This window comes from Aphelocoma coerulescens, chromosome 3, assembly GCF_041296385.1.
Source record: "Aphelocoma coerulescens isolate FSJ_1873_10779 chromosome 3, UR_Acoe_1.0, whole genome shotgun sequence".
NCBI classification, from domain to species: Eukaryota; Metazoa; Chordata; class Aves; order Passeriformes; family Corvidae; genus Aphelocoma; species Aphelocoma coerulescens.
This window is the reverse complement of record NC_091016.1, coordinates 124,069,300-124,083,856: the sequence shown is the minus strand read 5'-3', so window position 1 is coordinate 124,083,856 and position 14,557 is coordinate 124,069,300. Positions and strand designations below refer to the sequence as shown.

The 14,557-nt window shown below is 48.9% G+C and overlaps 1 protein-coding gene across 2 annotated transcripts in view; it reads right to left on the bottom strand.

Moving 5' to 3' along the window:
• The window catches only part of ELP3 (elongator acetyltransferase complex subunit 3), an 83,425-nt gene that overhangs the window by 39,577 nt on the left and 29,291 nt on the right, over window positions 1-14,557 (bottom strand). For both annotated transcript variants that reach the window (XM_069011872.1, XM_069011873.1), the window contains exons 8-9: window positions 8,556-8,717; window positions 3,807-3,933 (exon numbers count right to left, since the gene is read on the bottom strand). In XM_069011872.1, the coding sequence (XP_068867973.1) occupies window positions 3,807-3,933; window positions 8,556-8,717 (289 nt within the window). The remainder of the gene's footprint in view (window positions 1-3,806; window positions 3,934-8,555; window positions 8,718-14,557) is intronic.

Below are 14,557 nucleotides of genomic sequence, written 5' to 3'. Positions count from 1 at the left end.
TACCTGCCCGAGTTGAAGAAGCACCCAGCATTTTTAGGCCAAGGTCAGCACGATCAGCAAATTATTCCCTTCCCAGGAGAAAGCCCTGGATTTAATATTTCAACTGGTGCTGAAGGTGCTCAGACCTTCCAAAGTCAACGGGGTTCCTTCTGTCCGACCTTTCCCTGGGCTGCAAAGTGGCTGCAGAGGAGGCAGCCTCACGAAAATGAAGTTCTTTTGTCCAAACTCACTTAGAACTACCTCAAAAACAAAAATTTATAAAGATTCCTCCTAAGCCACGGGTTTGTTGCTCCAAAAAGACAAAAGAATGGGAGAGTTGGGGGAGTTCAGCCTGGATCAGGGAAGGATCCAGGGAATCCTCGGAGCTGCTTCCTGAACCTAAAGGGGCTCCAGGAGAGCTGGGATTTGGGATAAAGGATGGAGGGGCAGGACACAGGGAATGGCTTCCCAGTGGGAAAGGGGAGCTTGGAGTGGGATCTTGGGAAGGAATTCCCGGCTGGGAGGGTGGGGAGGGGCTGGGCTGGAATTCCCAGAGAATCCCTGGCTGCCCCTGGATCCCTGGGAGTGTCCAAGGAAAGGGGAAGGTGTTGGGGTTGGAATGGGATGGGATTTGAGATCCCTTCCTGCCCAAACCATTCCAAGATTCTGGTATCAAGGACACTCAGAATCCATCCAGAGGGATTTTTATGGATGCTGGGGATGGAAAAGGGAGGTAAAAGGAAGGGAAACCCTTCCTGGAGTCCCAAGGTTCCCAGTAGAGCTGCTTGTTCCCAAAATTCCTTCCCAGAGAGGAGCTGGGGTGGGGATGGATCCAATCTCAGGCTGGGAGAGCTGGGAATGTCCAACTGGAGAAGAGAAGGATCCAGGGAAATCTTGGAGCCTTTTCCAGAGGGAAAGGAGAGCTGGAGAGGGATTTGGGATAAAGGATGGAGGGGCAGGAGGCAGGGAATGGCTTCCCAGTGGGAAAAGGGAACTTGGGGTGGGATGCTGGGAAAGAATTCCCGGCTGGGAGGGTGGGGAAGGGATGGGCTGGAATTCCCAGAGAATCCCTGGCTGCCTCTGGATCCCTGGGAACGTCCAGGGAAAGGGGAAGGTGTCGGGGTTGGAATGGGATGGGATTGAAGGTCCCTTCCCACCCCAGCCATTCCAGGATTCCCTGGCTGTGAGAAGATGCCTCCACTTGGATCCTCAGGAATTTCCTGCAGCAGAAATGGTTCCGTGATTACCAGCCTGCCCCGGCGCTGGCACAGCCCGACACATGCACGAGTTGTTCCACCAACTCAAAAACCAGGCTCTGGAGTTCTAAGGCAGGAAACAGAGACTGAACTCTCCAGCTGAATCCTTGGGAATGAAGGAATTTTGTTTGGATCTTCCCGTTATGCCACCGGGGCTCTGGGAAATACATCCACAAACGAGGGGCTGGTTTGGCATTTTATCCTCCGCTGTTTGAAGAAATGAATCCTACAGCATTTAAGTGAGGCTGGGAACGGGCTAAAAGGAAGAGGACAACCCCTCGTTTACCATTCCATGACCCAGCACCTCTGCAGCTCCATTTCCCGGGATCCCTCAGCTCCCTGTCCCTCACTCAGCTTTTCCCTGGGAGCTGCCTGGTCCCGCAGGGAGGATTTGGGATTCCCCTCTCCCTTCCCACACTTCCTCCCCTTCACAACACCACAACTCCTCTCCGGGCTGATGTGATCCATCACCTCTTTGCCTCTCTGAATCCCACTTTTCCTCCTCGCTCCGCAGCATTCCCGTTCCTTCCTGAGGGCTGCAGCCTCCTCATGGATTACTCATCCTGCCAACTCCTCCTCTGGCTGTTCCCTGGCACCAAACCTTCACTGATCCCCGAGTCCAGCTCTGCATTCCCAAACCCCTCACCCCACCACCCTCTGAACTCCCTTCCTACACCAGCACCTGGATTTTTTATTCCTCCCCATTTTTCTTCCCTGAGCCTCCATTCATTTTTTTCCCGATCCCAGTCCTCCAGCAGAAAATTCTCATTTCCTCTTAACTCTTTAAGTTCTAAATTAACAAATTTCTTCTTTCTCTCTGGGCCTCATTCTCACCCATTCCCACGTTTCCCATCCTTCCCTGCCCTGTCTGGAGCTGTCCCACCATCGACACTGGAATCCTGGAATGGTTTGGGTGGGAAGGGACCTCGGGCAGGGACACCTTCCCTGGGAGCTTTCCCAGCTCCCAAAGCCAAGAAATTTCTCTGGATGGCTTTTTTCCCCTCTGTGTTCTCCTTCTGTTCCTTTTTTATCCTCAACTCTTTTCCCAGTTTTTTTTTTAAAATTCCTCCTCTCCCAATTCCAGCCTCATTCTTGTCTCCCAGTTCCGAAAACTTCGCCTCCTGCCTCTCCAATTTCTGGGGGAATTGTCATTAATGCTTGGATGGAACCCAGCACTCAGCCTTCCCCTCACAATCCAGAAATTCTTTCAAACAGATTCCCAAATTTTCTGCAGTGAATCAGGAGCAATTCCAAACCCAGCAGTGGAAATTTTTTAACCTCTCCTCACCAAGAAGCAGCAAATTCATCACCAAATTAATGACAAAAACTCGAAGCGATTCCTCCCTCCTGGGTTTTTCATCTCGGATTTTTGTCTCCTCTGCGCCTGAACCTGCCCAGGGTTGGCTCTTTCCCAGTTTTTTTGGTCATTATTCCTATTTTTCCACCACAAATTCCAGCCCAATCCCACTCCCAAAACACGGAACTACAGCTGCAATTCCACGAGACATCGAGGGAAGGATTCAAGGTTTTGCTGGGTTCTGCATCCCCACAAATTCCATGAAAATTCCGTGTCACGTCCACGCTCGACTTCCTACAACATGCACAGAAAACATTCCAGGAGTAGAATCCGGAGCAGGAATTTGGAATTTTGTGCTCATCACTTCCAGTCTCTCACCTTGGCACAAGAACAAAACATTTGCCAAGCACCAAGACATTTTATTTAGGAAAAACTTTGGGAATTCTGCACAAAATCCCTCAGAAAAGGTTCCGATTCCAGGTTTCAGGATTCCCTTCCTGCCCTGTCCAGCTGCATTTTCCACTGGTTTTTTTTTCCAGATGTGCCTTTTTGCTTCCTGCCTGTGTTTTTAATCAATATATTTCATTACATTGGTATCTTTTAGCGCCAGACAGCACCCAGCCCAACCTTTCCCAGGAATCCCTCTGGGATTCCTCTGTCACGACTCCAATTTCTGCACTACTCGAAAAAAACAACCAATTTTGACTCAGAAAATAGAAAGAAAAAAAAAAAAAAAAAAGACTGAAAATCTACTAAAGTGGTGAATTCCCTGCTCTTTATTCCTCTCATTCCAATTTTCTCCAGGAATAATTTTAAATTTCCTTCTACATCACTGACAAAGAAACTGAACAGCACTGAGCCAAAATGCTTTCTAACACAAACACGCTCTTCTCTTGCAATTAATTACTGTCCAGAGAGGATCCTTTTAACTTGGAATGGAGTCCTGCTCTACATCCCAGACAGAAAACCACCTTGGAAAACAAAAGCAGGAGCCCCAGTAAATATGGGAAGAGCTGTTTTCCACAGGGACCCGAGTGACTCAGGCTTTCATGAGACAGGGATATAATTTTCTGGATGAAGTAGTTCAACAAAGCTTTTTTCTTCACCTTTCCCCCAAAAAAAAAACCCAACAAAAACCTGAAAGAGTTTTAAATTGCTTGTCCTTAAGAAACAAATCCGGCCTGCATGGCAACTGAGCAACCAAAAAAAGCCAAGTTTTCCATGGAAAAGCTGGAAAAGACTGGAATTTCATGGTTATTTGAAGGAATACTCACAAAAAACTGGTCCATGTCCCTCTCCAGCCCCATGTTTGGCAGGTCTGGCATCATGTGGGCCACCACCTTAAAGCCGGCATCCTTGGCCAGGTGGAAGGACTCGCACACGGCCTTCACGGTGTGACCCCTGGGAAGAGAGGGAAAAGGGTCAGGAAAAGGCAGGAAAAGGGTCAGGAAAAGCCGTGTTTCATCGAGATGATCCTCTGGGAGGCTGAGTTCGGAGCGTGGCCGGAGGGAAACGGCGCTAAAAGGTGTTTGTTCAATATTAAAAGTCGTGATTTCCACAGGAAAGGAGCCGCTCCGAGGTTTTCCAGACACAGAGAAAATTGGGAGAGCTGCTGGAATGTGGCTTGGGCAGCAGGGCCAGGGGCTGGTGTCACAGCACGAGGACACACTCTGCAGGGATGGCTGTGGCACTCAGAACAAACCAGGAATCAAAGCAACAGGAAAAGAGAGGAAAAGCAGCCAGCCTGAAAATCACCCTGCTCCACGCTCCCGAAAATTCCTTCTGGAGAAACCATGAATTTTCCCAGCTTTTGGGAGGTGTGAAACCTCCCCAGCACGGGCTGGACTGGGATTCCAGGAGGATCCCATGTTTTTCCACACTGACACTGATCCAAACTCTGCCTCAATCTGCAGGAGCCTGGAGGAATTTGGAGCCCGAACGAGGCCGAATCTCCCACAGCTCCAGAGAAAATCCCTCTCTCCTTCCACCTCTGTGGCTCCAGTGAGGATATTTCCACCACGGGAGATCAACCTTCCCACAAAACCCTGGCTTTGGCTCTCTCCCACATTCCTGGACATTCCCAGACACTTCCACCCCCTCAGCACCTCCCATCTTCCCGCTCCGATCCCTGTTTTCCTCCCAGCACCCAGCCTCACCCCAACTCCTGGAATTCCTGGCACCCAGATGAGCTCTGCAGGTGATTTTCCCTCCTCCAGAGCCCTTTGGATGAAAAATCCAACTCCCTCTGGGCCATCCCAGTGTTCATTTCATTCTTTAATTCCCTGAATTCCAACACCTTCCCCACCGCCGGCGCCCGCGCCTTGCGGAAACCCAACCAGCCGCTTCCCTTTTTTTAAGGATCTTTTCCTCCCTCTCTACCAGAGGATTCAACCCTTCCACGCAGCTCTAAAACCGGTTTTATTTATGATTTTTTTCTGGAGTATCACAGTGTTTCTCTGAGACTGTTCAAGGACAGCATTACTCAAGACCTCGAGTAGCCTGAGGGGAGTAAACGGGAGCCTCGCTTCATAAATAAAAATTATTTTCTTATTAGAAGTGGAATTTGAGCTGCATCAATAACTTGATTATTTGATGCCTGGCTCTGTTCTTGAATATTTTTCTGCCTCACAGCCACCAAAAGCACTCAAAAACCTCACTAATGACTTATGGAACATAATAGAAAGTAATTTCCAAACCAGTTACCCTAATTGGTTGTAATCTGACATTTTGCTACCAGCAAAATATTAAAAAGTTTCAAGCCCGAAACACATCCCCCACGAAGCAGAACAGCAGCAAAATGAGGTCGTTCTGAAAGAGAGAGAGAGAGAGAAAAACTTGAACCACCTTTCTCTCAAAGCGGATTTCAAGCCGCTGCTCCGAAAAGGGGGAGAAGTTGAGGAATTTTGGGAATTCTGCAAGGAGCTCTGGGAAGAGCCTTGAAAAATCTTGAAAACCCTTTCAAATTCCAGGCTTAGCTGGGAGTGGGATCGAGGCAGGGATGTGGCACTTCCCTCTTGCTCTGAGCCAGCAGCAGAGGGTTCATTAGCAAAGGGTTCATTAGCAAAGGGACCGGCCAGGAGCGATGGAAGAGCTCCAAGGGATTCATGGATGGAGACAAAATGGGTGGGAATCTCTGGGAGTACAAGGGAGGTGAGGAAGCTCCACAGCTCCACCTTTTAAAGATTTAAGGTGGGGAAAAAAAAAAATTGTGGATTTTAAAAGGTGATGAGGAATTAATTGTTAAATGGACATTCCCACGGCTCCGGAGAAAATCCCTCTCTCCTTCCACCTCCGTGGCTCCAGTGAGGAGATTCCCACCACGGGAGATCAACCTTCCCACAAAACCCTGGCTTTGGCTCTCTCCCACATTCCTGGACATTCCCAGAGGCTTCCATCTCCCCCTCAGCAGGATCCTGCTCCCAGCTAAGCCTGGAATCGGATTTTTCCAGGCTCTTCCCAGAGCTCCTTGCAGAATTCCTAAAAGGCTTCTCGACTTCTCCCCTCTGAATTATCCTGTAAATCATTCAGACCAGGAGTGAGATCCTGCCCCATTCCCAAGCCTGGATCTTTCCCTCCGGAATGCTCTGACATCTAGAGGAGGAAACCACCTCGAAACAGGAGCTTCACACCCTTAATAAATGGATTTTCCTGGATTTTGGGACCTGGCCACTCCACAGCAGCGACATCCCCCACTCCCAGGCACCAGCAGTGCCACATCCACATCCCAAATCCTTTGGGATTCTTCCCTGGAGTCTCTAAGAAGAAAATGCCCAACGTTTTCAGCTCTGCTCCAGTGCCTTCGAGGTGGGAATGAACAAAAATGTGCTTTGCCTATCGAACCATGATCTCCCTGTCATTGCCTGCGATTGTGGTTATTAAACATCCCTGGGAGGCCCCTGGAATGTGGAATGGGAAGGAACAGCTCGAGTCAGTGCCAGGAGTGAAAAAAAACAAGGAAAAATCGCCTTTTTAAAAAAAAAAATCATCTCAGAATGATCAGACCTGCAATAAATAAACAAAGAGAGATTGGTTTGTTTGGGGGTGGGGTGAACAGAATATTCCACGTTTTCCTACGGAGGACAACAGTTCTTTGGGCCAAAACGACAAGGAATAAATCAGATTTCCTCCTGGAAATGCGGTTTCCAATCCCTAGGGATTGCCTGGAATGACTCTGGTTCCTCTCTCAACAGGCGCTCCTGGCCAGTGTCACCTCTCCCATCCCAAAAAGGAACCTGGAGTAGGGAAAAAGGTGGAAAACCCCCAAGGAATTGCACGGAGTTGTAGCTACTCGAGCCTGTAAACGGTGATTTATGTGGGACAGGAACTGCAGGCTCTCCCTGGGAAATGTTCTACCTCCCAAAACTGCCTTTAATTATGATGTCACTAAGAAAAAAACACAGGGAAAAGGATGGATCCTTTAAAAAAAGAGGTGGAAAACACAGGGAAAGAATGGATCCTTTAAAAAAAGAGGTGGAAAATACAGGGAAAGAATGGATCCTTTAAAGAAAAGAGGTGTAAAACACAGGGAAAGAATGGATCCTTTAAAAAAAGAGGTGGAAAACACAGGGAAAAGGATGGATCCTTTAAAAAAAGAGGTGGAAAACACAGGGAAAAGGATGGATCCTTTAAAAAAAGAGGTGGAAAATACAGGGAAAGAATGGATCCTTTAAAGAAAAGAGGTGTAAAACACAGGGAAAGAATGGATCCTTTAAAAAAAGAGGTGGAAAACACAGGGAAAAGGGTGGATCCTTTAAAAAAAGAGGTGGAAAACACAGGGAAAGAATGGATCCTGTTAAAAAAGAGGTGTAAAACACAGGGAAAGAATGGATCCATTAAAAAAAGAGGTGGAAAACACAGGGAAAGAATGGATCCATTAAAAAAAGAGGTGGAAAACACAGGGAAAGAATGGATCCTTTAAAAAAAGAGGTGGAAAACACAGGGAAAAAAATGGATCCTTTAAAGAAAAGAGGTGGAAAACACAGGGAAAGAATGGATCCTTTGAAAAAAGAGGTGGAAAACACAGGGAAAGAATAAATACATTTAAAAAGAAGAAGTGTACAATACAAGAAAAGGATCTGAAATTAATCTAAAACATCACAATTCCACTTTTCTCCCGCTGGGAAACAGAATCTGCAAAATTCCATTTTTCCTACAAAATGTCCCAAAGAAAGCCACGAAGCCGCTGCCATTTGTTCATTTTTCTTGACAGATCTCTAGCCACAAAAGCAAGGAAATAAATGAAATGTTTCAACATTCACTGTTAAGTGGGAATTAGCCAAGGAAAGAGCTGCTGAAGGATTCCAGAAGGATCCAGGGAGAGCTTGGAGCCTAAAGGGGCTCCAGGAGAGCTGGAATTTGGGATAAAGGATGGAGGAGGCAGGAGGCAGGGAATGGCTTCCCAGTGGGAAAGGGGAGCTTGGGGAGGGATCTTGGGAAGGAATTCCCGGCTGGGAGGGTGGGGAGGGGCTGGGCTGGAATTCCCAGAGAATCCCTGGCTGCCCCTGGATCCCTGGGAGTGTCCAAGGAAAGGCTGGAGCAACCTGGGATCATGGAAGGTGTCGGGGTTGGAATGGGATGGGACTGAAGGTCCCTTCCCACCCAAACTATTCCAGGATCCTCTGGAGCTGCTCCAGGCTGGGGTTGTGGTTCCCAGCAGGAAATCCCATGGGATGCTGCTCCAAGGAAAACCCTGAGCTCCAAGGAAACCTTGGAGCCGCTTCCCGAGCCTCCAGGGGCTCCAGGAGAGCTGGGATTTGGGATTTGGGCTGGAGGGGCAGGAGGCAGGGAATGGCTTCCCAGTGGGAAAGGGGAGCTTGGGGTGGGATCTTGGGAAGGAATTCCCGGCTGGGCTGGAATTCCCAGAGAAGCTGTAGCTGCCCCTGGATCCCTGGGACTGTCCAAGGAAAGGCTGGACAGCACTTGGAACAACCTGGGATGGTGGGAGGTGTCGGGGCTGGAACGGGAGGAGATTTGAGGTCCATCCCACCCAACCAAGCCGGGATTCCCTGGAATTGTCCCCTCACCTGTTGGTGTCCCTGGCCACGTCCTCGTAGACGCTCTGGACGCCGATCTCCAGGCGGGTGCAGCCGTAGGATAACATGGAGCTGAGGTGCTGCTTCAGGCAGTAATCCGGCCTCGTCTCGATGGTGATCCCCACGCACTTGGTCAGGCTCCTCTCCGAGTACCTGCACAGAGAAATCCCACCCCGGGGTAAATGGCCGAGTTTTACTCGCAGATTCGAGTTCTGAGGGAACTCAGCGAGAGGCGCCGGCACCGTCCAGGTGGAAGCTTTGACGTCGCTTCACCGGGATTGATTCCAGGTGAAAATTCCTGTAACGTTTTGGCAATCTGTGGATGGAATGAGGCACAAAAACACACGTTAATGCAGTCTGGGGCTTGTTTTGGATCACGGAACTGTGGCAGCCTGGAGGGGCTTCACAAGGATATCCATGAAAAATCCCACAAAATCTCTTTGGGAGCAAGCAGGTCCCAGCGTCACTGAAGGAATCAAACAAACCCAAACTTCCCTGTTACCCTTTTTTCCTCCTTCTCTGCCCTTTACCACTGGAGGTCTAACAAAGACTAATTACTCCAGCCAGTAATTTAATTTTTTTTTTTAATTACTAAAAAACCCCACTGCCGATGACAAATGGGAAGTTACTGACCCGTGAGGGAGGAAAACAGAAGGGGGGGGAAAAAAGGAACGCAAAGTGAAGTTCACAGAAGAAAACCATCGATGCCCGCCATCCCCAGCAGCAGCAGCGAGGAGAATATTCCTTTCCAGAGAGGAACCAACTCCCTGGAGCATTTTTCCTGCACTTTCAGGTGGTTGTGTAACAGAACCGCAGCCCCAGGAACGAAGATTTACAGCAGGAAGAGGGGAAACTTCTTTTGGAACGGCAGAGAGAACCTGGATAGATCCCAAGTCAGGATGAGCAGCCCCAGTTTCAGGGAATATCAGCCTCTTTAACGGCCCCAAATGATGATTTGGGTGTTAATAGGAAACGCTGCTGAAAAGGGGACACCTTGAGGAAGAGAGGGATGTGATTCCCATTCGTGCAGGGGTGTTGCACACCCAAATCTAAAGGATGACTAAGGTCAGCTCTTTATGAGGAGTCTGCAAAGATTCATCATCCCATTGCCAGCACCTGGAAATTTCTGAATCGAAATGAAGCTACCTCAGAGCAGCATGGAACACAATTCCCTCCCTCCCCCCCAAAAAAAACCCCGATCAAAACCCTTCAAACCTCCAAAGACCCAGCAAAACAAAATCCCCAAGTGGGCTCAGACTCATTAAAAAAATATTAACTCCCTTCAAACTGTTCAAATGTATAAAAAGACCGAGATATTTGGGGGACAGGCCGTCAAAAGAAGAATTTAAAATAAAAATAAAAAGAAACAATAGAAAGGACGTAAAACATTTCCAAGTTTGTGGCTCACTAATCTGACAGCCCAACAGCACAATTGTTTATCATGTCAGGGAAAACACTGCCAAAGTGTGATTCATTAACAGCAGACTCCCAAACACCCACTTTGAGAGACGTGATTTGCAAGAATTAAGAGGGAAACTGGAGCTAAAGAGCGGGGGGAAAAGACGTCTGCAGATAACTTGGGACAAAAGGTACCTGCTCCTGCTACCACCTAAAATCAGGGTAGGAATAGAGGGGAGATAAAAATAATTCAATCGCCGTCATTTGCAGAAGAAAGAAAGAGATATTTGGGGTTTTTTTCGGTGTCTCTTCTCCGCTCGCAGACTCGAAAAGTTCACTTGGATATTCAACATTCTCTCCTGTTTGCAAAAGGAAAAGTCTATTTCATTCAAATCCTGCTACTCAAGGCAGGGATTTTATGAGTTTAGAAGGCAAACACAAGAAGTATCAGAAGTGGACGTGAATTAAAAGCTTTAAATGTGGATTTACATAACCTGGAGGGAATTACAAAGAGTGCTCATAAAAGCTGAACTGGCTATTATTACCTGGCACAAAGCTGCATTACACAACTAAATTAAATTGGGTATTTTGTAAGAAAACCCCTCAATCTGACGCCGTTTCACATTCGGTTTCTGCATTTTCCAGGGCACAAGCATTGACTGAGCCGGGGCTGAGCTGTAAAACAGAGCTCGGGGAGCCGGGAAAGGCAGGAAATACTGGATGAGGATGTATCCTAAACAGGGATTTACATCAGGGCAGGCAGGCATTTCTGGGGTCTTTTCATCAAATTGTGAGGATCTCTTATTTTAAAGCATGGTCAGAGTTCAGACAGGTGTTTTCCAGTCAGCAGCGGGAAAAAAAATAGGAAAACTGGTGTCTGCTTAGGAATAACACCCTCATCAGTGGGAAAAGCTTTTGAATCCCAGAATTCCAGGATGGCTCAGGTTGGAAGAGACCTCAAAGATCATCTCGGACACCTCCCACTATCCCAGGTTACTCCAACCTGGCCTTGGACACTTCCAGGGATGGGGCAGCCACAGATTTCCCTGAGAATTCCATGCCAGGGCCTCCCCACCATCACAGGGAGGAATTCCTTCCCAATATCCCACCTAACCCTGCCCCCTGGCAGTGGGAAGCCGTTCCCTCCTTGTCCCTCTCCAGCTCTCTGGATGAACCAAGAATCCAGCAAAATTCCCTCCAGGAATCTCCTAAATTTTAGGCTGCGCTCCTCCACGCTGCCTTCACGAATCAGGGAATCAGATCCAAGGAGTTCTGTACCCCGTCCATTAATTCCTCCCAAAACCCCAGGATGGTTCGGGTTGGAAGGGCCCTTAAAGCTCATCTCATTCCAACCCCGTATCCCCACTCCCAAGCTGGAATTCTTGCATCATTCCCACAACCTATTCTTAGCTTTCCTCCAGCTTTTTGTGGCCTTTGCTACCAAAAAAAGCCACCCAACTCTGCAGCCACACCATAACTGCATCCAGCTGGGAATGATTTGCCTATTCCCATCCAATTTCCCACTATTTATGCACTCAGGGGTAATTTGGCTGCTGAATCATACAGAAAGCTCATGATTCTGTGACTTCAATCCCAAACATTTTTCTAGACGTTTCGGTGCTGCTCAGAATAGAATCCTGCGCCGTTCCTAGAAAAACTGCCGGACGCTTTCCCCTCGCAGGCAGCCTGCTTGTGGACAGCTTCGCACGGAACATGGATTTATCCCTGATTTCCCAGCTCCAGGATGGATAGGTGCTGCCAGCCCTGAACAATGAGTACTAGAACACAATATTAAACAGGAGCCCAGAGGCGAAACCAGCAGAATCCCATCAGAAACCAGCGGGGTCAGTGACAATCCTTTTCTGCCGGGGCTGCTTTGGAAATCCATGGAGTGGGTGAAACGTTGTCCTGGGCTCTTTTCTGATGTCAAACGTCTGCTCTGGGTCAAATCCTTGCAGAATTTTATGGCTTTTCCATCTTTCTGCCCATCCCTGTAAGCTCAGGAACAGGATCCGGGGATTTATGGTGACAAGGGACACGATGGATTTGCCAGCACTGGATCTTTAAAGACAGCAGAGCTCCAGCCACAGATCCTGCAGGAATCCTGTGTTCCTGGGAAGAGGGAATGGTCTCTTTGCAAGCAGGAAAAGCTGGGAAGCATACATGGAGAGGTCTGAAAGGGGGGGATTTCAGGATACCCACATGCAAAACGTCAAGACTTGATGAAGAATTACTAATTGATCTTTACTAATTGAATAGAGAAAACCCTGAGAAATTCAATGGACCCGAGCTGAGAACTCCACCCATGACCATGGAATCATGGAATCATGGAATGGTCTGGGTGGGAAGGGACCTTCAATCCAATCCCATCCCATTCCAACCTCAACCCCTCCCATGATCCCAGGCTGCTCCAACCTTTCCTTGGACACTCCCAGGGATCCAGGGGCAGCCAGGGATTCTCTGGGAATTCCAGCCCAGCCCCTCCCCACCCTCCCAGCCGGGAATTCCTTCCCAAGATCCCTCCCCAAGCTCCCCTTTCCCACTGGGAAGCCATTCCCTGCCTCCTGCCCCTCCATCCCAAATCCCAAATCCCAGCTCTCCTGGAGCCCCTTTAGGCTCGGGAAGGGGCTCCAAGGTTTCCCTGGATCCTTCTCCAGGTGACATTCCCAGCTCTCCCAGGCTGGCTCCACAGGAGGTGAATTTTATCTTCTCAAGCACCAACAAACCCCTTGGAATATTTCTCCTCCTTGCCTGGAACAGAATTATCTGGTACTTGCACCAGTGCTGAAGATCCCCCACATCATCCGAGGAATAATCAGGAATCAAGACGAGAACAGCACGAGATGAGAGAGGGGCAATTTTAATAATAGGCTGACCACAGAGGTTCATTATGCAAATGAAGCAGCTGCTAAGTCATGCAAATGAAGATCCACAGAAGCCTTAAAAGATTCGTGCAGGCGGATTTTGTGAAGTCAGTGATTACAGAACGGTCTGAAAGAGGCCGAAGGAGAGGTGAGATAATTAATTCTCATCTTTTGAGAGAATTTGCAGAGAAAGATGCTACATTAAACAGACCTGCAGATCAGAAGCTCCCTCTTAAATAAACTCATTTTTTGAGATCTAAAAGGCAGCTACTCCTCCACCAGACACAGGGTCTCAGCCACTTTCTCACTCCGAGAAAAAACCAGCGCAGCTCTGGCATAAAACAGCTCCGTTAACAAAGCCTCTCCATTAAACTCTGCTCTCCAGACAAAAACCTCGTCAGCTGGGAGACCTGGAGATCAAAGACTCAATTATTTACAGCCAGCACCAGGGCAGCTTCCCAAATCCCCATTTGGGATCGGGATGGCCGGGAGCCAGGCGGCACAGGACGCGCGTGCTCAGCCCGGCCGGCGCAGAGAACACCGACTCCAGCTCAGAGCAGGTGGGCTCACCCTGAGAATACCTCACATCTTTAAAGCCGTGCTTCGGTTCATGGGCTTCAGAGAAGCAGAGAAGAGAAAGGGCCAAAAAAAGAGCAGGAAGAGGCACAGGAAGCAGCAGAAGCTGCAAGAAGAAGAGGCTCAAAGGCTGAAGCAAAGGGAAGTGATCGCTGGGAAATGTTCGGGAAAGAAGGGAAGGATCTGAACCAACCCATCCACCCCAGAAACTTGCCTGCAGGACATTCCAGCACTACTCCATCCCTGGAAGTGTCCAAGGCCAGGCTGGGCTTCCACCTGGTCCAGTGGAAGGTGTCCCTGCCTGTGGCAGGGGGTGGAACAGGCTGGGCTTTAAGGTCCCTTCCCGCCCAAACCATTCCATCATTTTATGATTCCTGAAGGCAAAGATGGAATAAATTATCCAGGCGTTCATATTACTCCATCACAGTTGTGGGTTCCAATTTCCAGGGAATGTGGTGCTCCAAACCCAAACCCATCTTGGTGAGAGGTCACAGCTGGGCAGGGGAAGGCCCTGCTGCTCCTCCACCCTTGGCCTATCCCAGAAAAACCCCAAACGACAACAAACCAAGAAACATTTGCAAACTTAGAACCACAGAATTATTTCAGTTGGAAAAGACCTCTAAGATCATTAAATCCAACCATTCTCAGCACTGCCAAGACCACCACTGAGCCGTGTCCCCAGGTGCCACATCCTCAAGGATTCTGAATCCCTCCCGGGATGGGGGCTCCACCACTGCCCTGGGCTGGACAGCCCTTTCCAGGCCAGGAATTGTTCCCAGTACCCAACCTGAACTTCTCCTGGTGCTGCTTGAGGCCATTCCCTCTCATCCTGTCCCTGTTCCTGGGAGCAGATCCCACCTGGCTCCTCCCAGGGAATTCCAGAGAGGAAAATTCCCTCAGGAGCCTCCTTTGCTCCAGGCTGAGCCCCTTTCCCAGCTCCTTCAGCCGCTCTTGGTGCTCCAAACCCTTCCCCAGCTCCATTCCCTTCCCTGGACATGCTCCAGCCCCTCCATGTCCTTCTTGGAGGACAGAAGTGTCCTTAGAAAAAGCCCTCAGAGTCTCATGGAAGGATTGGAATGTTTGGAGGTTTGGGTGAGAAAAATCAAGAATTTTAATCAGCGACCGAAGGAGTCCCGGGCCAGGAAAGTTCCTGGT